The sequence below is a fragment of the Callorhinchus milii genome, unplaced genomic scaffold (genome assembly GCF_018977255.1).
Source record: "Callorhinchus milii isolate IMCB2004 unplaced genomic scaffold, IMCB_Cmil_1.0 Scaffold8, whole genome shotgun sequence".
Classification (NCBI taxonomy): domain Eukaryota; kingdom Metazoa; phylum Chordata; class Chondrichthyes; order Chimaeriformes; family Callorhinchidae; genus Callorhinchus; species Callorhinchus milii.
Window position 1 is genome coordinate 12101610 of NW_024704749.1, and position 21854 is coordinate 12123463.

Sequence of the window (21854 nt, forward strand, 5' to 3'; positions counted from 1 at the left end):
CACAGAATATGCTTTAAGTGTATGACTATATTTTGTGGGTGAAACGCAGCAGCCATTGGAGCGTCCAACAAACAGTCGTGTATTAAGTGAGAAAATTATTTTTATTTGAAGGGCTTATATATTATCCCTGGAAAAGCGATCCGCCAATCGACTAACAACCGGGTTCCTACTTACTGCTGGGTAAACAGAGGCGAGTGGATTAAGGAAACTTGCCCAATATTTCGCCCTGCCCAGGAATCGAACCCAACTCCTCTCATTTGCAAGGAGAGTGCTCTCACCATTAAGCTACTGGACTCCACAAATATACAGGTGAAATGAAACTGGATGATAATGGAATGACAATCTTTAGTCTGAAAGCTGAGGCACACACACGCGCACACACTCTCAGTAACCAAAGGATACTTACGCTAGAATGGCGATAGAATGGGTTTTCGATTTTTGGTGCATATTTTTCAAACTGAGAAGAAGAGAGAAGGAAATTGTTAACAATTTTCTGCTATTTGGCTAACATTAAAGCAATTCAGCGTCACTTGAGTCTAACCTGCCGAGATTAAACTGGTTTGCCAATCAATACCGCGTTTCCTCACACGGTTCAAAAGCAGCTAATAATTGACTGATCAATATTATTAGTTTGCTTACATGATTTTTCAACCTGTCAGAAACCATTTGCAACTGCGTTCTTTAACTGCTAAACAGCTTTTAATAATTATTTCTACATATTTCATCTTTAAACAATTACGGGACATTAGGAAATGGAAAATCTTCACACAGCCATTTGGCGAGGCAGCTGCCTCTGAATATAATAACTATGTATACAGAACACACGCATAATTTCATTAATTATAGCCATTACCAGATGTCTGCCACTTAAGTCAGCATAAACAACATTAATCACAAAAACATACACTAGGTAGATTATACACACACTTCTTTATAACCATAATTAGGTCACATGGTATAGTTCCTTGCGCATAAAAACCCATGCACACCATTAAGCCGCTTTGTTTTAGAAGAAGTTCGAACATTTTTCTTTTATGAAATTTAACAACGCCATTTCAAGGGGAAGCCTGCAGCTTGCACAGCGCTGGTGTATACACCAGATAGCTTCCAATTAGACGCTTTTAACACTTATTTAAAGTCGGTACACCGTTTTGGAGCCATATGGTTTAAGGTGACTTCGATTCCGCCTTCTCAACTCTAATTATGCTGCACAGATTGTGGCTGTATGTGAGAATATGCCGTGGGAATACAACCGCTTTCATTCACAGAATTAGGTAGAAGAGAACACGTGGATGAGTTTCCATTTTATTCCTGTGCAGATTAGATGGCTGTGGTTTGGCAAGTCTTTTGCCCGGTTTATTGCTCTCAATAAATTTATTGCACAATTCAGTCGTTCTACACTGTCTAAATAAAGAAAACATATTTGCGACACTAAAGATTAAACTCCCACTGCTGCAACAAGCACAGAATCAATGTGTCCCAAGGGACAGAAAGGATATGTCTCGTCTCCACTATTTCTTTGACCATACAAGCCTTTAAAGTACAATCAAAATTCTGCACAAAGCCTTCTCTCGCAACTGTCGGTATTTTGTGGTATTGCAAAGAAAAGGGAGAGCGACAGTATTTAATTTGACGTTCATCAAACATTAAAGTGGCGTTAAAGATATTATTCTCTTTAATTATTAATGCCCACAGTAAAACAGCAATGGGTGAAAACACAAGTGCCAGAAACAACTTCAGTACAGGCACCGACCGACCTGCCTGGTGTGTGCGCTACTTGGTTGTACGGTCAAAAGATATATCAGGAGATTGAGGTTTAAAAAAAACATGCCAGCCAACCTGTGGTCACTGATGGCAAGAGAGAGAGCGAAGGGAGCTTTGTTGTCCGGGGGTGGGGGGGGTGGGTGGGAGAGAGTTAAGAGAGATGCTCTACTTATCCTCACTTTTCTGCCTGGGTTACGCACCATAGGGGGTGCAGTGGGCGGCATGTGCGGAGTGGGTGGCAGAGTCGCAGGGAAAGGAGAGAACGTGTGCTGATGTGTGTGCTGATGCGTGTGCTGATGCTGATGTTGGTGCTGATGAAAGTCCGCCCTCAGGCACGGCCGCGGGCCCAGCGACCCCGCCCGCTCCCAACTCTGAACCAAAAAACGGTTGTTCAGCTCTTGCCTCAGCAGCTCACGCTCTGTAAGAGAAAGAAAGAGAGAGAAGGGCCGTGGGCCAGTCAGTGGTAAAGTAAAGAATAGCCAATATTCACCTGGCATTCCCTGTTTCTGCAGGTCATGCTGTGGTGGTTTTCTACGTGAGGACTCAATGGTGGAGGTAACAGAGATGCCTGTGACAAAGCTCCAATCAGAATTCCTGACTGAGGCTGACAATACATGATAGGTTGGTTGAATGATATCAACAGGCTGGTATCTGGAGACAGAAGAGAACCATATGAGTCATCCCAGCAGAAACCAACTGGGACCAGAAACAACAGTCAGCCCCCACCTCACCCTCAGATAATGGTGAGACGCGCCACTCGTCACCATGAGAGCAGCCAGCAACACCCGTGGCTGAAACCCTCCCAGCGCCTGTGCACACAGCCTGGCGTGCGATCAGACACTCACACCGTGGCTCTGACCCGCGGAGGTGGCAGCTCAGACCCCACGTCTGTGCTGCTACAGCAGGTAATGTCTACGAGCCGCACTGCCAATCATCCCCGCCTCCCAGTGAAGGGAAACGTTTGGGATGAGACAAAATGTCTGCTTGCTCTTGCGAGGACATGCTTCTCTGCACCACTCCAGCACGACAAACAATTCCATTCGAACAACAATAGCAAATTATATTTACACAGCGCCTTTCACGTCGTGAGGACGTCTCAAGGCGCTGGACAGTCAGTGATTTGCACCCGAACTGGGGGTAGGGGTAGGAGGGTGGCTGAATGCACGGTTGAAGAGGAAGGTCTTGAAGGAGGCAAGGGAGGGGGCGAGGCGAAGGGACTGTGGGAAGGAATTCCAAAGAGAACATGGTTTCATGAAAAAAAACATGCATTCTTTAGTTCAGTCTGAATTATTTTACTCGAGATAAACAGCTCGAAAATCCGAGACTCTTTTTAGACCGACGTAAAACGGATCGTTGTTAAATACAATGTCAAGTCAAGGGACTAAACCGCACATCACTGAATAGGAACGCAAACCACTTGGCCAAAACTGCCCAGGACACCACATCAGGCAGCAATTTAAAGTGATAAACGCACACACTTGCTTTCACATGCCCCCAATGTCCTTAAACGTGCACTGGGGATAAGTCGTCAAAAGTGACAGTTGTAGCACAGAAATCAGCTTTACTTGTGTAATGAGTTTTAACATCATTCCAGCATTCCGGGTTTGCAGGGGGACTAAACGGGGGCGGGCGTGTTAGTCTGATAGTGTATCACCACTGAACATCAGCTGTTTTGTTTCTCTTCCCCAGAAGAATGAGTGGATATCCCAAGCTAGTTCGCTTGTATGGAGGGAACGAGAGGGGAAATAAACTACTAACAGTCCTCTCCATCAAACCAAATACTGTCCTCACTGTATCCACCTAATGGAGGACATGGGGTGTCCTTGCCTCTCCTGCCAGCTGTCATTTCCGTCTCCCAGGTAACTACCAAAGCTTCTTTACAGCTTGCCCCCCCACGAACACGATCAGTTGAGAAAACGTCTGCAACTCTCAAGTTAGACCAAAAGTCCCACACAAGAGATTGCGTTGGATTCATCACTAAACTTTAATGCTAGTGGCTTTGACTGGATGTCCAATTGCTTTCAGATCATTAATTGCAAAGGAATTTATTTCACGGTGCTGCATAACACAATGACACCTCCATTTCCCCAGATCACAACATTCTCACCATCAGGAAGTCAATTACATGCAGTGCGTTATTATTGTTATTATTAAAAAAAATTAAGGAATAAAAATGACTACTTTTAATTGAAACAAACATCAGCCCTCAAAACAAAAGATATTTTTCATTCTTGGGAATTAACAGTTAATTAAACAGCAAATTGCTCTGCTCCTAATGAGCGTAAAGCATGGCTCAAACACAGTGACAAAGAGTGTGCACCTACCTGAATAGCCAGGTCCTGCGGGATGGCCCGGCACCACAAGACTGTTTGACGTTAGAGGAGGTGGTGGTGGCAAGGTAGCCGGAGTGGCAAACATGGCGTGGTGGAGCGGGAGTGTGGGAGGCCGCAGGGAGAAATTGTGTGAGGTAGCGAGGTTAGGAATGGAGAGGGGAAGTACTGGAGTGGCTGAATGGTGGGGGTGGATTTGGGGGGACGGAGTTAAGTGCTTGGGCAGGCTGATGCTTGCAGCACTGCTGGCGCTGCTACTCCGGCTGCTGGAAAGAGAAATGTGGCTGTTAGTTAACATGTTGTCCAAAGACCTCGCACACCCACAGGCACAGCACAGAGAGCAAGGTGGGAGATCTCCCTGTGGGAAGGTTACAGCCCATTTTAAACACTCGTCTACATTCACATCAGTCTCACTGAGGCCCAGGGTCTGATATTAAAGGGAATGTGGATGTGAAGCACTGTTCTATCACAGAGATGTGTTATTATCATCATTCCCCGCTTCGGTTTCCTGGAGAGCTTCTAAACCCCTTGATTTCTATCACCATAATAATAATAATTCTTGCATTTGATGTAGCCCCTATCACGACTGTAAGACGTCTCAAAGCTCTTCACAGAATACACTTTGTATATTTTGTGTATTTGTGGGCGAAACGAGTCAGCCAATTGCGCACAGCAGTGTCCCACAAACAGTTATGCATTGAGTGACCAAATTATTATTATTCTGAAGGGATTATTGCCCCCGGAAAAGCGATCCATCAATCGATTAACAACCCGGTTCCAGTTACTGACTAGGTAAACAGAGGCGTGTGTGGATTTGGGGGGACGGAAAGTTGCCCAACATTCGCCCCAGCCAGGAATCGAACCCAGGCCCTCGCTTGTGAGACAAGTTTAGAGTGTTTTGTTAATAAAAATCCTATATGCGCTTCCATCTGGCTATCAGTCTTCCCCTTCCTGTAGTTAATTGGGCTGCAGTAATCTAGTAATTGACAGACTGATATAGCTTTATGATGTTTCAGCCTCTGATCTTGTATCAGTCGGTGAAGCACCCGGATCCTAGCCTGCAAACTCCAATGTGAAATTACACTGTGCAGACAACCATGCCTGTCAGCCCCTGGGTGATTTGGGAATACAGATGAACTAATTGCTTGCGTTTATGTTTAGTGTAAATTTGGTCCGCGAGGACCAGATTGCTACCAAAGTCAGAACATTCAGGTCAACGAGAACTTCTGTCTCCTCGTGCCTCAGCGATCACACCTCGTCCTCCTGGTTTTATTGGCGTTAACCAGCACACTGCCAGGAATATGTGCCCTCGTGGTGGGAACCACAGATCAGATATGTGTTGCCCACATTTAAGGACTGAGTAGAAAAAGAACCAGAGGGGAGATGAAGAGAATTTTTCTTTAATGCGGCGAGTTGTTACGGTCTGGAATGTACTGCTAAAAAAAGGTGGTGGAAGCAGATTTGATAATAGCTTTCAAAAGGGAACTGGATAGGTACTTGTAAAGGGGGGGGGAGGCAAGAGGGAGGGGGAGGAAGAGGAAGGGGGAAGGAGTGGAAAGGAGGAGGGGGGAGAGGGGGAGGGAATGGAGGGGGAAGGGAGAGGAGAGGCGAGAGAGGGGACTAGGAGATGAGGGGGGGCCTGGGAGAGAAGGGAGGGGACTGGGAGAAAAGTGGGGGCGGGAACTGGGAGAGAAGGGGGGGACTGGGAGAGATGGGGGGGCGGGGGGGACTGGGAGAGAGGGGGCGGGGGTGACTGGGAGAGAGGGGGGGGGGAACGGGACTGGGAGAGAGGGGGGGGGGACTGGGAGAGGGGGCTCACTGCTGACGTGCCGATATGTTTGGTTAACTCCATCGATGAAATCGATGTGATGTGCTGCCGCTTACCTGATACTGTTAAGACTGCTGAAAGGCAGCTGGTGGTGAATCTGGTGATGTGCAGGCAGCTGGGGGTGGACGGGAGGCAGTGGAGGGTGCTGCACTTGTGGTGGTTGTAGCTGTGGAGTTGGCTGCCTCGGGCGTGGCTGGGTCTGATGCACCACCTCCTTCACGGCCGGGCTGGCTGTGCGGTGAGGAACGCAGGCGATGGACACTGGAGGGATGATGACGGGCGGAGGAGGACTGGGGACCAGGGGGATGAAGGGCACCTCCTTGCTCTGTTCCTGGCTACGCTCGAGCCCCGAGATCTTGGGAACACCTGATCTCTTTGTTTCAGGTTTCTCATTCGATGTCAGGCTGCTTCCAGTGAAGCTTGAACCTGGGAAATTAAAGGAAAGTGAAAGCTATTTTTTGTGAAGTGTTTATGCAGTACATTTCCATGCTTAACCACCATCAGCTGATCCTGCCTCTCTGAGGAACAAAGTCAGCTTTAATAACTCACTCCTAATTATTGGTTAAACGCCTGTCGATTCAGCTCTGTGCCAAACCTACAGTCTTAGCAGAAAATGATTGTGTTGCCGTGGAGCAATGAAAAGTTCACAGCCTTTTCCCCACTGCGCGCTGATCAAAATCCGCAGCTCATTCATTCCCCTTAATATTTGAGGATTAATTAAATGTAGGGGCTTTATCGCAAACCTAATAGCATTTCCCACAATTTATTAAAAAAAATCTACCTGTTTAAATTGACAAAGAGGCCAATCTCACAGCCCTGTGGTCCAGGCGTAATCCATTTCAACAAATTACAATCAAATGAATACGAGGAGGCAAAGTGGCATGGATATTAACACTAATTGTTGTCTAGCTCCAAACAGCACAGCCTTCCGCAATTTACTTAATGAAAATCTGTTTAGTTTAATTGCTTTGACACTGTTCCCTTTATCTCAATAAATGCATGCATACAGCCAGCTCTGCCTGCCTGGTTCCTACAGTAATGGTCTAAAAGAGGATCTAACAGGCAGCAAGGCCTGTATTTACATCCCCTAATCTCCTCGCTCAATAGAAATCACATTCCAGCTGGCTTAGCCAGGGCTGAATTAGAGAACCCTAAGCACACAAAGCCCAGCTGAATGAAAAACATCTTTAAGACAAGAGTTAAACTTCAGGTATTAAGGGAATTTGCAGCAAAGCTTATTTAGGTTAAACAGGTTCGCCCTTTAGTGCAAGTTTGCTTTTAATTCATTCTGTCCAGATTTTTAAACCATTACTAATCACAACACCAGGTTTTGTTACATCTCTTTCCCTCCTCCAACCCAGGTGCCGTGCTGTTCCTAACTTGCTGCTAATGTTGCTCTGTAACTAGCTGGCTCGCTGCTTCACGAGAGGCACTGATGCATCTTTCCTGTGTGAAAGCACCTCACCTCAAGAGATTGTCCGACTGAGATAAGGCACTCGGCACGTGCTCAATCAAGGGCAGAGAGCTGATGCTCTGTGGCTCTCAGCTCAGTGCATTTAGCTGTTAATCACAAGTTGATTTCATTTAAAATCAATGTCTTTTACGCAGAAAAAATATTTCTAAATGCTTCAAATTTCCTACAAAGCTCACACTGCACATCAGATTCAAAGTGAAACTTTCTCTTTACAAACAATGCCACAGGATCTGTAACCGCCATCAGAAGAGGCAGGTGGGATCTTGGTGTAACATCTGTGAGCTCAACGTGGATCCACCTCCCTCCAGGCTCCCAGCATTCACCTCTTTATAAACCACTCAGAGGTTATACAGAAGTGTAAGTTGCTGTCCGAGCCCCACGGACCAAGGGGCATGATCAATACTGTGCAAAATAATGCAGCTTCCAGTTGCAGCACCAAGAGGATAATGAGCTGTGGACAGTCTGAATGGAGAATCTTACAATCTGGGTTTTGCCCACGACACAATTCGAACACTATTGAGAGAGCGATCGTGTGTCAGTTTGCACTTGGCGCATTGATGCAGATTTAACTGCTTCACACAGTACGTGAATGCTTTAAATGAGGGCAGGAGAAAGGGAAAATTGCCTTACAGTGAGAGCCTTTCTTGTTAGCCATAAAAATTCTGAGCTCGGGGAGCCTCAGTCTACTTAATCCCTCCGCAGTGTGCTGTACTGCAGACCAATTTCCCCCAATGAATAGCAATAAATGAGAGCTCTGATTAGGTCTGGTTTTGACTGAAAAGCATTGATTAATATGCCAACGTCTCAAGTCTGTTTCCAAATGGACAAAAGTCAGATTATCAGGGGTTAGGGAAAGATTTTACACTGATAGTCTGGCTTTAACCCTTCGAATACTGCTTGCCATTTTCCTGCATTCCCCACACCGGACACGAACCTGGAGAGACTAAATGAACGAGTGGAAAACCCGTCTCCTGCTCGGGATTCGATTGATTTCTCTTCTATTCTCGAAAGAAATTATTAATGATTACAATTAATGCATCCTCACAGCTCCCTGATTGAAACCCAAACCAGACCCTCACAGCTCCCTGATCATAAACCAGGGCAGCAGATCAATATTCCCGCCCTCACAGCACGATTAAGAGACCGTATTGCGATGTAACGACTGCCAGCCAGCATTCACCACAAAGCCCAGAGTGTGGAACATACCAGCCCCTAAATACTGAACCATCCAGTTTCTCAAATGCAACGGAGCAGGTAAAATCTAAAGGATTGTTAAGCTTATTATCTTAAACAGCAATTAAGATAATACTCTACCCCCCACATGACAACACTGCATCCAACAGTTTTCCCAACGCATGGCAATGAGTATTCGTCCATTATCCATGAAATAATAATGTATATTACAAACACATGGCTGCTTTTAGATACTGAGCTAGGCTCAGTAACACCATCAATCTGCTTTGCTCAGTGTGGGAGACAGGAAAGTCCAATGCTGTTGGGAGGCAGGAAAGTCCAATGTTGTTGGGATACTCCTAAAATGTCATCATCTCACACCATCCGAACTCTAGCTCGTGTCCTCTCCAGGCTCCGTCAGCACATCGCCCCCAGTGTCGCTGGGCTCCACTTGACCCAGCAAAACAACAAAGATCCTTGTCCTCACCTGCACTGCTCCACGGGCTTGTCACACCCTACCTCCCCAGCCACTGCCTTCCCTCTGCACTCCGCCTACTGCATATCCCACCACCCCATCAGCGAGGGAGCTTTCAGCCACTTTGCCCTCACCCACTGGAACTCCAAAATCTCTCTTCCGCGGCTTGCAAAACCCACCCATAGAATCTCTTTTTCTCTCTCTCTGTGCCCTGGGCCACCCATTGCCTCACTACCCGGCTCACACCTCATCTTTGTAAAGTGCTTTGAGATGTTCTTATGTAAAAAGCACTGTAATAAGTGCATACTGTTGCCATTGCTTCTTTAAAAGGGTCATTATGGCTTGAATGGCAAGATAATATATAACCATTCACACTTCAGTGCACAAGTGCTGGTTTGGTGGCATACAGTCCATTTTGCAGTCAGTCAGTGTTACATTGGCTGACTGTAGTGGGGAGGGAGGTTTGCTGTACGATTTTGTAAAACATGAGCTGCACACACTGCTGCCCCTCCTCACTTCACCAACAGATCTGTATCTGTATCACCGCTAGGAAACCATGTAGACATGTGGTTATTTCACATCAGGTCTGCAAACTGTCTTACACTGGATTTAGGTCAATCGACTGTGAAATTGTTGTGATATGATCAACAACCTGCTGACACTAAAGTATTGAGGTGTGTTAAATCACAAGATACACACAATGGAAGTTCCTGCTGGTCTCTCAAACTCTTTCCCCAATACTCCCGATGGATCAAATGCGTGCTCATCGACTATGGCAATAACCTGCCCGGCACACATCACTCTGATTTTATTGCCTGGTGACGAGGTCCCTCTGTTTGTCCAGCAACAGGGACCACATCAAAAGGCTGAGAGTCAGCTGCCAAAACACACATTGGTCAGTCGGTGTGTTCCATTCATCTGAGGGGATGGAAAGGGGAGAGAGGGAGAGCACAGGCATGGATCGCTGCCTGCTTTGCTCGCACTCCAGTTGAAACTGTGTGCAGGTGATATCTGGGTGGATGGAGCTTTCATTGCTCTAAGTGGCCTGCTCAGGAAAGCTGCATTCCATCCATCATCATTCATTAGGAAAGCTATTGGCAGCCAATTAACTGGAGAGGGCGCGAGCCGTGAAACAAATCAAGATCAGTTCATCTTCCAACCTTCAGGCTGCAGGCAACTGGATTTCGCCACTGAAGACTGTCACATCTGGTTTCCTTCTCTATAAACAACCCATTCTATAAGCTGTCAAAATGGATTTGGAGCCAAATCAGAACAGCGCTATAGTGACAGTGGCAAATAGGGGGAGTGTGCGAGGAGGCAAACATCTGAGGAACCAAAGTATTGGCTTAACTGAAGGAGCATAAGAAACGTGACATGTGTGGCCCTGATAGCATAAAGACATTTTACTCTTCATTTGCCGAGCAATAAATAAATTCAGCTATTGACTGTCCGAGCGTAAAAAGGTTTGTAAACAATTGTGGAGAGACACAGATGTTCACTTGCCATTAAATATTGTATTAGTGCACATTTTCCTTTGAATGCATCTGCACCAATATAAGCAGCACATTATTTTATCCTGTGTTGGCTACAATGGAGGGACTTAGCCCCATATGTACTCAAAGTCCTTGAATCTATCCTCAGCTCACTGCGTGCCAAGAACATCCAGCTGCTCTAGCCAAGCAGAATTAAGGAACTAACTGTGGTTAGAAAGAAAACAGAGACAGAGAAAAACAAACTTGTCTTTTTATAGCCCTTCGCAGGTTGAGGAACGTGCTTCAGAATAAGTGCCAAATGTAGTGACTGTTTTTGTGATAATCCCACCTGACTCTTCATCTCATTGAGAATGACCTGGAATTTATTTTGCCGTTGTAATAAACAGCGCAACAAATCAATCTTGCTAAACAAACACGGCTTCAAATTATTATTATTATTATATCAAAAGATTTCACTATTAAAGTTGTGGAACCTTCAATGGTTTTTAAATGCCACATTTTCAATATTTGCTGAAATCCGCCTGTGCAAAGATAGGTTTGGATGTCCGCAGAGAGCCTGATATCCACCAAAACTGAGGCTGGGGATAAGAGGGCACATGTGGGGAGGCAGGCATAGCACTGTGAAACACACACACAATAAATCCTTTGCCTTGCTGAAATCAGCCCTAGATTTCTCTTGCCTCAGTCTCAGATACTGTTGCATGTACAGCACAGCAGCTGTAATAATCCGATAGAAAAGAAGATGAAGATTTGCTGCATTAACACAAAGTGGAAAAGGCAGGCGACAGACACAATACACGCAATTCCCACATTCCCTTTGCTTTTTATTTTTACTTGAGAAATTGATGTACTTTCTCGAACGCGTTGACACGGTGACAGGTATATTTTGTTTACAGAAGACTGTAAAAGGATTATGTATGTGGAAATAATACCAAAATGATTGCACCCAGATTCCCTGTGGCATAGGCTCAACCGACTGAGCAATAGATTAAGCCACTGTAATGCTACTGTGTATGGTTGGACCTGACAATACTTAGCTGTTGGGGGACAAAACATATAGTCAGGCATAACATATATGAAAATCTATGGAGGAAAAACCCTCAGCATTATTCAAATGAAATCCAATATCACTTAAACGCTGCTTAAATGTATGAAGCATAAAAGGGAATGGCCCCACACTGAATCTCATGGAGATAACATTGGGATGAATTATTCATATCGTTTTTATTTTCAGTGCTATCTTGTTATGAGAGGGTTATTTTCCTTACCCTTGAATTTCCTTATCAGTATTCCACCAACAGACTTTACATATATACTTTTTATTTATTGACGGCCTTGGTTGAAACCTGCCAAATTCCTGATCTCAAGGTGCTTCGCGGAATTTTCTACTGAATTAATGAACAGCGGCCCTGCTCCACGCTCTGTGCTGAAGCCCCCAATGTGTTGATAGATGTGCTAATACCCTCAAATCCCTGCTTGCTTTGGGTCCATTCAATCACATTTAACTGAGATTAAATAGAGTTAAGCTCCACAGTACCTGCAAACACTGCATTTTCCTCTTCAACCATTTGGTCAAATTTTCACCCGTTGCCTCGCTCACCTCGGTTGAGGACGCGCTACTTGCTGTTTCTGATATTAATGGGCGTGTGTCTCCCCTCCACCGCCAAGCCTTTAGCTCTGGCCAATCTCTGCCCAATCTCTGAACCTCCTTTTTATTGTACAGCCATTCTCAGAGGCCCTGACGTATTGTACTCCATTTGTAGAGAGTGAGTGCGAACAAGACCCGCTCGGGATTCAGAACCTCCCTCTGGCAGCTGCAATAAGAGACTCTCAGCCTTTGAAGTCACATCCCTGAACTCCAAGGTAGAAAACGGGGCTGGGTCGCTAACACGGCCTGTTCACACCAGATGGCAGAGGTTTGAGAACAAAAAAAACAAGGAGAATCCATCTAGATTTTAGTGGCCAAGTACAAAAAGGGAATCCAATGCTTTTAGTTCTGTACCTTAGAATTTACACGTTTTATATGAGGTCAGTGGTTACACACAGACACGCGCTGTTGTATTTGATGTGTGGACAAGGAAATGAGGTCAGGCTGCGAGCTGCAGGCTGGGCAGTGTCTCCTCTCCCCAAGCCTCTCAGGGAAGAGAAGGGAAGAACTTGACAAAAACTGATGGATGGGATGAGCGGAGAAAGCAAACCATTGACCTCTCAGAGCCCGATTGCTGCCTGGAATGGCAAGAAATGGACCATCAGCATCACTCCTCCTCTAACCCTTAGCTTGCAAACCATTAAAGAGAAGGATATCAAACACGGTCTCGGAGTGCAACAAATCCACACTGATCAGAGGTACACAAACCAACAGGAACACACCACCTACTTCTGAATATAGTTACAGTGAATGAAATACTCTGCATATGAACACCGCTCCATCCTTCTCACCTACAGCACCATCAACATACAGGTGGTCCCTCACACACCCCACAGCCCAGACACAAGAGATGAACTTGCGTTCTCTCTCTTTTCCCCAGTTTCCTCTCAGAGCTAAATACCAATGGAGCCTCGTTTCCAACCATCACCTCCCGAACTGCAATCCAATTCCAGTCAGGGTGAGAAATGCGTCAGGTCAGAAAAGGCTCAGAGTGAAACTGACCCGAACTAAGTGCTCCGAGACGCTGCATGAAGGGCACTATATAAATACAAGTCGGTTGTTGAATAATACTCCAATTGGGTTTCAGCGCTGGCTCTGGCTGGAGGCCGGCCTCAGAACACCCTCTGTGTAAGCTCACTGAGACTGCACTGCTTCCAGAGGTCAAGCTCCCCCCCCACCCCTCAGGAGGTGACCAAGTGCCTGGTTTAGCAGCTACCTGTCTGCCCAGACTGATACCCAGGGCCCAAACCCAGCTTGTGGGGAGAGTGGCGGGGACTGCTCCCAGTGAACAGGCCTTGTGAAATTACAGGCTTGTAAAGGGGAGGGGGAGAAGAGGGGGTAAGTCCCTCCTCGAGCTATTCTCTGTAAAGTCTCGCAGCTGAATACAGCAGAAGAGATTAGTTCTCGGAGATAAAGACACACAGTTCAGCCTTAGTGGGACGGCGCTTTGAAAACGTGTTCGAACAGCTCAGTATAAACACAATTAGAACCTTAATTTCTCAGCATGAAATTTTCTGTCTGAAAAATGACAGTGCACATTAATCATACAGCGGGCGGGCAGGCAGGAGGGAGGGCTGATCATTTTTAATTGAAGCAGTAGCACCGAGGGGGGGGGTGGACAGGGTTGGGAAACGAGAGAGACAGACACATGGGAGGGGGTGTGGGAGAGAGACACACAGATACAGAGAGGGAGGGAGAGACACAGACATACACATAGAGGAAGGGAGAGAGACACAGACATGCACACAGGGAGGGAGAGAGAGAGAGAGAGAGACAGACACACACACGGAGGGAGAGAGAGAGACAGACACACACACACACACAGACAGGCGGAGGGAGAGAGAGAGAGACAGACACACACACACACACAGGGAGAGAGAGAGATAGACACACACACACACAGACAGGCGGAGAGAGAGGAAGTCTGTAAATCAACGCATTATATCACTCTGCAAAACACTCAATATACTGGCACTGTCAAAAGCCTGGGTTGAGTTTTTGCTGTGGATCTGCGCTGGGTTCACTGGGCCAAGTCATACAGCTGAAGCATTCGCAGGGTCAAGTGAAGTGCAAAATCTCTTTGCACAATACCTCTTTAATAGCCCCGGCACTCGACGATTAGGAGGCATCAGGAACGCGTGTGCTTGGGATGCAGCCATTTAAAACAAACATCAATCAGCTGGCGCTGCTCTGCCCCCCCACCCCCGGTAGCTGTCAGAGGGAACAGCTGCACTGACCGGCAGAGAGCAAGCACCACTTCCACACAGGGTACACACACACGGTGTATGGGAGCCACACAGCCACTGGAGCCAGGAGCTGCAGTCAGTCTGCGTTTCTGGGCCAGGGAAAACTTTTGGAACAGACGGACGTTTGATTTGCCTGCCCTGCGGGACGAGTCAATTATTTAACAGTAACTTGTAAATTATGGTTCAAGCGTCCAAGGCTGGCAGCGTTGGCTTGATGTATATTTCACGCTTAAGACTGCACTTGCGACCGAGTGAGTGGAGCTTATGTACAGAGCACGGCTTACTGTGAGAGAGGGAAGCGCGCTCCAGTCAAACCTCATAAATCTGGGGCTGAATGACTCCCCTTCAGCTCGTTGGGTTTTGACAGTATATAGAACGACACTCCTGGGGACCAGAAAGCTTATACAAAAGCCAGCTGAAACTAACCTGCTTTTGTGCTTTTAAGACCAGCTAACATTCCCTTCCTGCCTCCCTGGATGATACAATATTGAGCACATTAAAGCAAAGGGGTTTATACACATTACTGCGCGAGACATTATGTGCAATTCTAGGCTTTTCTGTTATCACCTTTGTGTCAGCTGTTAAACTGCTGTGGATTCAGCTTAACCCGACACATCAGGCCGCGGCTTTGTGCTGCTAACAGCTTGCAAGCAATTACCGGCAAGATGTAGAAGGGAATCGAGGGCGCTCGCATCAAACACATTAAAAGGCCATTTCCTCTTTAAGTTGCAAGAATTTTAATTTTGTTAATGAACCTCAGTAACGATTGCCAGGGAAGCACCGATGGTTTGTGTCTGATGGGACTTAGCAAAGAATCCTGCTTGGATTGTGAACGCAACGTGCTGACGTGGGGGCTTGAACCCGTAACCTTCTGACCCAGAGGCAGGAGTGCGACTCACTGGGCCAGGCTGACAGCTCAAGGCTCCCTTGGAAGAAATTATAGGAATGACAGCGTGCACATGTTCTGTAAAAATGTAAAGTGTGTGAATGGAAAAGCACCATTTCTTAAAACATTTAAGCATTGCTCGCCACATTAAGCCCACGATACCAACACCCCCTATAGCTATAATAAATAAAAATATAGAGTGGAATGAACCCGTTATAAGCCTGGCTTCCCAACCTGCCTTACACACACTGATCTGTGTTGTGTCTCTGCATTCACAGGATTTCACAGAAGGCGACCTGCTCGTGTTCAGCAGGCTCCTGCCCACGTTACAGTGATGTTATCGTGCACCCTCTGGTCGCAGTTACTATAGTTCAATTCACTGTCACAGATTTTCATTTCCTTCTCTTCCTTTAAAGAGCAGCTGCTTGAGGGAGCGGTGCAGTCTGCTGAGGACTATAAACTTCTACTTTAATAAGACTCGCTTTTCTAGCTGTGAAAATGGGACTAAATGGAGCACCATCTGTTCCGGGTCTGATTAAAGCATGGAAACGTGCTGGAAAAGATAGAGCAAAGCCTCGCCCTTACAATCCTCCAAGAATCGTGTCGCAAACCATTATATAAGATGCTCCCCTGCAACCCTGGCCTAATCTTGTTAAGGCAATACAGTAATTGGGACATATACACCAGATTTTACAGTAATCCCCTGGCACGGGCTGCAGGAACAGATTGAATCACTGACAGGGAAGTTGGCATGTGGCTTCATAAATAACCAGACATCTGGAAAGCTATAAAGTGAACATAAGCAGCAGCTTGAGCGTATAACAGCAAGAATGTTTAGAGCCCACGTAAAATGCATGAGGAGAAGTGAAATGATCTGAGAGCTGAGCTGCGCTGCATCAATACCGAGGCAGGAAAAGGCCTGGCAGTTTCAGCGGTGGATCCAATCCCTCTTATAACACAATTAACGCTACTTCTGACACGTTCAATAAAAACAGGACGCCATGAGTATCTTATCATAACTCGCTTTCCCAACAGTCGAGTCCTGCAAAATGTGGAGGAAGCTAATACGTAGTGCGTGCATCAGCCTGGAACCAGGGCAATGAACCCCTTTGGAGAAATGACATTTACCACTGCACCTTTCATGTCAGGAGGATGTCCCAAGGTGCTGGACAGTCAGGGATTTGGACACGAGCTGGGAGTTGGGATCAGGAGGGGTGCCGGGCAGGGAGGGTAGGAGAGTGGTCGAAGGCGCAGTCAAAGAGGAGGGTCTTGAGATGTAGATGTGCCTTGAAGGAGGCAAGGGAGGGAGAAAGGCGAACACTGGAGGCATTTAAAATTACCAGGTAACTCTGCACTCTGGCACATGCTATTGATTGTATTACTAACAGGCAACGGCAGGAAGAGATTAATTACTTCAAAAGATAAAGCAAGAGAAGCCATTAAAAAATAATGTGCATTAAATTCGTTTTTATAGCTTCTAATCCAAAGCAACAAAAAGGGAACTCAAAATGGACAATAAACAGGGCAGGTTATGGTCCGAGCCCTCAGGAAGTGCTCTGAAGGAACTCAGTAGCAGTTGGGAGTTGATTTGACTATTAAAATCGCACGGCTTCAGTGAATGTAAAATTTCAATTTCGAACAGGCGGCCAGGGAAATGAAATAGGTTTGCCATATCTTTACAGTGCAGAGTGCTGTTTCAGTGAGCATGATTCGGTTGCTTATAACAAACCCCATCTGCTCAAGCCAAAACAGAAAGTGCAAGACAGTCTTGTCATTTTCCTACTTGGCGACCACATCAGTCTGGCAGCCTGTCATGTTGATGGGGTGGGGTGGGGGGGGGGGTGAGAGGGGGGTGGACACAGGAACCAGTGAGGAGTTTTCATTAGTTTATTCTTTGAATTATACATTAAGTGGAGTTGGAAAGTTGAGTGAGAAATCAAGACATTGTGCCAGGAACAGACTTGATGGGTTTCTGGATCTCTTTCCTTCCACTGGGACCAATGTCTCCTTCAATGGCTGCAGCCACTCAGCACTAAGTGACCATTAACAGTCCCACAAATACACCTCATACTGCCATCGGGTCAGGAGCCCTGGAGACATGAAATAAACTAAACTACTGAACATAGTCATCAATACACCATCCCATATACAAACAGTCACTCCCGCAGGTGTCTTGCCAACTGTATGCATGGCTGCCTTGAGCTGACACAAGACCAGCCCCTCTCACTGTTCCTACAGTGAGGCCTGAATATACCAACATGCTGACCAGCACTGCCGGCCAGAGACTGTGCCAATACCTCCAGCCTCACCTGGAAACAAAGAGCACAAAGCAGCGTTTAGCCCCCAAACGGAAAGACCACCAAGTGATGCTGTTCTCTGCCTGAAAGCAAACTGGCTAATAAGCTGCTGTGACTAGATGACTAAAAATGAAAATTGATTTCTCGATGGTGAAGAGGTGCTGAGCAGCTCCGAGCAGGAAAACACACACACAAGGTGCCAGATGCTGTTCTGAAAGTGATTACTTCAAAAATGAATTGTAACGGATTCTAACTCCGATCGATCACAGAATTCATGGCATCACACGACTCACAAATCAAATGGCCATCGTTTCCTGCGCCTTTTCCCACACTGCCTCCCAGGCAATTTAACTGTTAACACTTTGGCACACTAGCCTCCAATAACTGTCCGGGGCTGCCTTCCCAACGCGCTCCAGGGATTCCCAATGAAGGGGTTAAAAGGAGGTGCGCTGTGAATGACAATGTGAAAGTGCAGATTGCATCGCATAACAGGAAAGGTAAAGTTCAGGCAGAAAGGGCAGCCATATCCCCTTTCAATCAATAAACACACATAACATCTGCTTCCTTGATTGCTAATATTGAAACTTGACCAGTGCAGACACAGCTCGATTCTCCTCTCTGAAACATTTACCTTGACCTGGCAAATTATTTGTCAATCCCCCAATGTGATCTCCTGTAGGTTAGTGGGTTCTCGGCAGAATAGGGGCTCAATTGCTTAGTCTGGAGGGAAGCCCTAATGGGTCAGACAGCTTAGTATTGACTTTTTGTCGACTTGTTTTTTCCAAAGCAAACCTTCAAGACAAGAGATCAGAGATGGACGTCACATTTAAAAACATTGAGTGAAAGGCAGCATTTGGAGTGAGTCTTACCAGATATTGCAGCTCACACCTGCCACACAGCAATCTCTCAATCTGCTCAGGGCTATCGGGATGGCAATTTAATTAATAATAATAATCCTTGCATTTGATATAGCGCTTTTCACGTCGGGAGGACGTCCCAAAGCGCTTCACAGAACACACTCTAAAGTGAATTGACTGTATATTTGTGGGCGAATGCGGCAGCCAATTGCGCACAGCAATGTCCCACAAACAGTCGTAGATTGAAAATGACCAATTTATTATTGTTTTTGGTTTTGGAGGGATTATTATTAGGCTCTGTGTGGAGTAAGAAAACTTGCCCAAGGTTTCGCCCTCTGCCTGGAATTGAACTCAGGTCTCTCACTTGCAAAGCGAGTGCTCTAACCACTGAGCTACAGGACTCCACACCAGCAATTTACATTGAGTGCTGGTGTATTTGCGAAGAGCCAGACAGGCTATAACACACATTTACACACACACGTATTCAATGAACATGTGCACACATACACGTATACAATAACACCCACACGTATACAAAGAACATGCACGGTGGTAAAAGGTGTTACTGCAGCCCTCCCCCAACACTGGCCTGGCTTACAACCATTTCCTGACTGTCTGTAGATGCACATACAGTTTAGCTGGAAACAGCGACCGCAATCCCAACACTTGAGAAACATACACTTAATCTCCAGAGCGAGACACACACAAGGCACCACAGATACAACACTTGAGATAAGACATCTACCTTTTTCAGTATTGTCTACAAATTGGGAGCTTATTGGTCTATCGCTGCACCATTTGCAAAGCAGATCAGTCTGAGCGAGACTGCAATAAAGTCCTCGTGGGTATGGTCACCTCCTAAAGGATGTGCTTGCTGGGGGCAGATAGAGTCCTGCAGCGCAGTGGTCAGAACACTTGCCTCGCAAGTGAGGGGACCTGGGTTTGATTCCCGGGCAGGGGGCGAAACGTTGGGCAAGTTTCCTTACTCCACACGCCTGTTTACCGAACAGTAAGTAGGAATCCAGTGTTAGTCAATTGATGAAGCACTTAGCCCGGGGGTAATAATCCACAAAATATACAATCAATTCACATTGCAGTATATTTTGTGAAGCGCTTTGAGACGTCTTAAGGTACTACATCAAATGCAAGGATTATTATTTTTATTATGATGATGATGATGATGTGGATTACTCCAGCCTGGGCTGCTAATCTTTAAAGTTATCCATTTAAAACCAGGCCACATTGTGGCTAGTATCCAACAAATTGCATTCATCCTTTCCCAGTAACTTGGCTTTTCCCAGCTTGGGAAGAAGTTGGCTTGTTATCTTGTTCCCACTGAAGCAGACTGAGTTCCCCAACACTTTGATTTCTGTCCACATACAAGTCAGCGTGACCTGCATGTGAGCACAATGATGGAATTAATGATCCATCACAGAGTCACTGGGAAGCGGGTAAGAGGAGAGCGAAAAAGCAGAACATCTCAAAGGAGCGGAACACAGTGAATTAAACAATTTTTTTCAGGACTTGGAGTTAAAGTGAGAACACTACAACAACAACTTGCATCTATATTGCGCCCCTCATGCCGGACAGCGTCTCAGAGCGCTAGCATCTCTCTTCTGGTCTCAAACGTGAACTCAGTGAAACAATCAGCAAGTCCAGGCAGACCACAAAGATGACCGTTAGCCTGACTCAGTTGGTACTGCCACAAGATCAGCCTTATTATAAAGAAAGCTGCTGCTCTTCTTAACTACGAGCTCTGTTGGTCAGGTCACCACATAGCTTGGTATCTGGTCTAACAGGTTCTGTTCCATGTGCAGGAACAATGTGCAACCAAGGAAATGGCTAGAATGATCTGGAACATTGGGAAGAGGGGAAAGGAGGGTCACACTCTGGCATTTATTACACAAATCCTATTTATCTTTTCGGGTTATATTTTCGCCCACAAAGTATACAGTCAATTTACTTTACAGTATACTTTACAGTCAAGCGCTTTGAGATGTCTCAATGACATAAGGCCCTATATCAAATACAAGGATTAGTATATTTATATTACAATATTTCCCTCCGTTACCATAATTTTTTTTTGAGTAACTGCTATTTGATTATGCATTAATTTGTCCTCGACATATTAAACCACAATTTCAGAAGTGGGCAATAAATAATTCATCCCACACGCCTTCCAAATGGGGAAAGCTGTTTAAAGAAATGACTTGTTAATAAAGAACAGTGAAGTTTGATTAAAGCCACATTAATGAGGTGGTATCAGTGATGTGCTGTCACAATACATTTAATCGTAGGCAGTGCACACCCCTGCAAATCACAAGCAACAAACTGAACACGCGCTTTACAATTCTGATCTTTAATGGGCCCAAAAGTCAAATTCATAGTTCAAAAGTTCACACTCTTGCACCTTATATTCTCTAATGTTTTTCATGAAATGTTCCATGCAGTAATGATGTGGGTGGAATAAGGAATACGTGGCTGACATTCAACACTGAGATTCTCACTGGATCAGCCCATCGAGAGCACAGCACAGATTGGAAGGACAGTATACACATTCAGGACTTTTCGCCAGCAACATGCTATGGGGAATCTACCGCTAAAATTTTAAACAAGCCATTAGGAATTGAGGTTGGAATTTACAATGATAACAAATGAAAGCGACAGTCATACATAGGTCTGGTGTGATCTAAACAGGAACAGCGTCACCGCAGAGCAGTGTCCAGCTCTAACCATCAGGGCTTTGGGCCCCAAACCACATCCTCGAGTCACTGAAGAGCCAGACAGGCTGGACAGCCATGTAACCACAGGGTAATTGCTCCACACGGGAGTCTCCACGGACCTTATTGCAGTCATCTTAGGGCAACTGATCAAACTCCACGGGATCAGCGGGTAGCCTGGCACTCACACCCCCACACCTGAGGCCACCTGAGCTCCGCACATTTGCTCAGAACATCCATGACAAAAGGTCTCCCTTGTTCCTTTTTTCACACACAGCGTTTTATTCCCCAAACAACAACTTCCATCTCACTTTTGTGGTCATTTACTAACCTACATGCACCATGTACAAACACAGTCACTACACTTTACGGCTGACCTCTGGCAAGCACTTGGAGATGTTCTCACTCTTGTGAATGTCATAGACACGCTATACCCAACACAAGGTTTATCTTGGTTTAAAATAAAAGGAGAGGTCTGTAACATTTTCAATGGAACTCTGATAGTGACATCCCTGAGAACTTCAGATGTGAAGATTGCTATCTCGTTCCTCCTCACAGCTATCAACAGCCGACAGCAACTGTATGTCAAACAAGCAATTTCACAAGAATGGGCAAGTTCTACCAAGAGCCTGATGGTAATAGTTTACACTCCCCAGGGTTACA

At 45.9% G+C, this 21854-nt stretch overlaps 1 protein-coding gene across 6 annotated transcripts in view; it reads right to left on the reverse strand.

The window, feature by feature from the left end:
• fbrsl1 (fibrosin-like 1) overlaps window positions 1–21854 on the reverse strand; it is a 387345-nt gene that overhangs the window by 17801 nt on the left and 347690 nt on the right. For all 6 annotated transcript variants that reach the window (XM_007901766.2, XM_007901763.2, XM_007901762.2 and 3 more), the window contains 4 exons: window positions 5979–6348; window positions 4089–4360; window positions 2255–2415; window positions 407–457 (listed from right to left, as the gene is read on the reverse strand). In XM_007901766.2, coding sequence (XP_007899957.1) covers window positions 407–457; window positions 2255–2415; window positions 4089–4360; window positions 5979–6348 — 854 coding nt within the window. The remainder of the gene's footprint in view (window positions 1–406; window positions 458–2254; window positions 2416–4088; window positions 4361–5978; window positions 6349–21854) is intronic.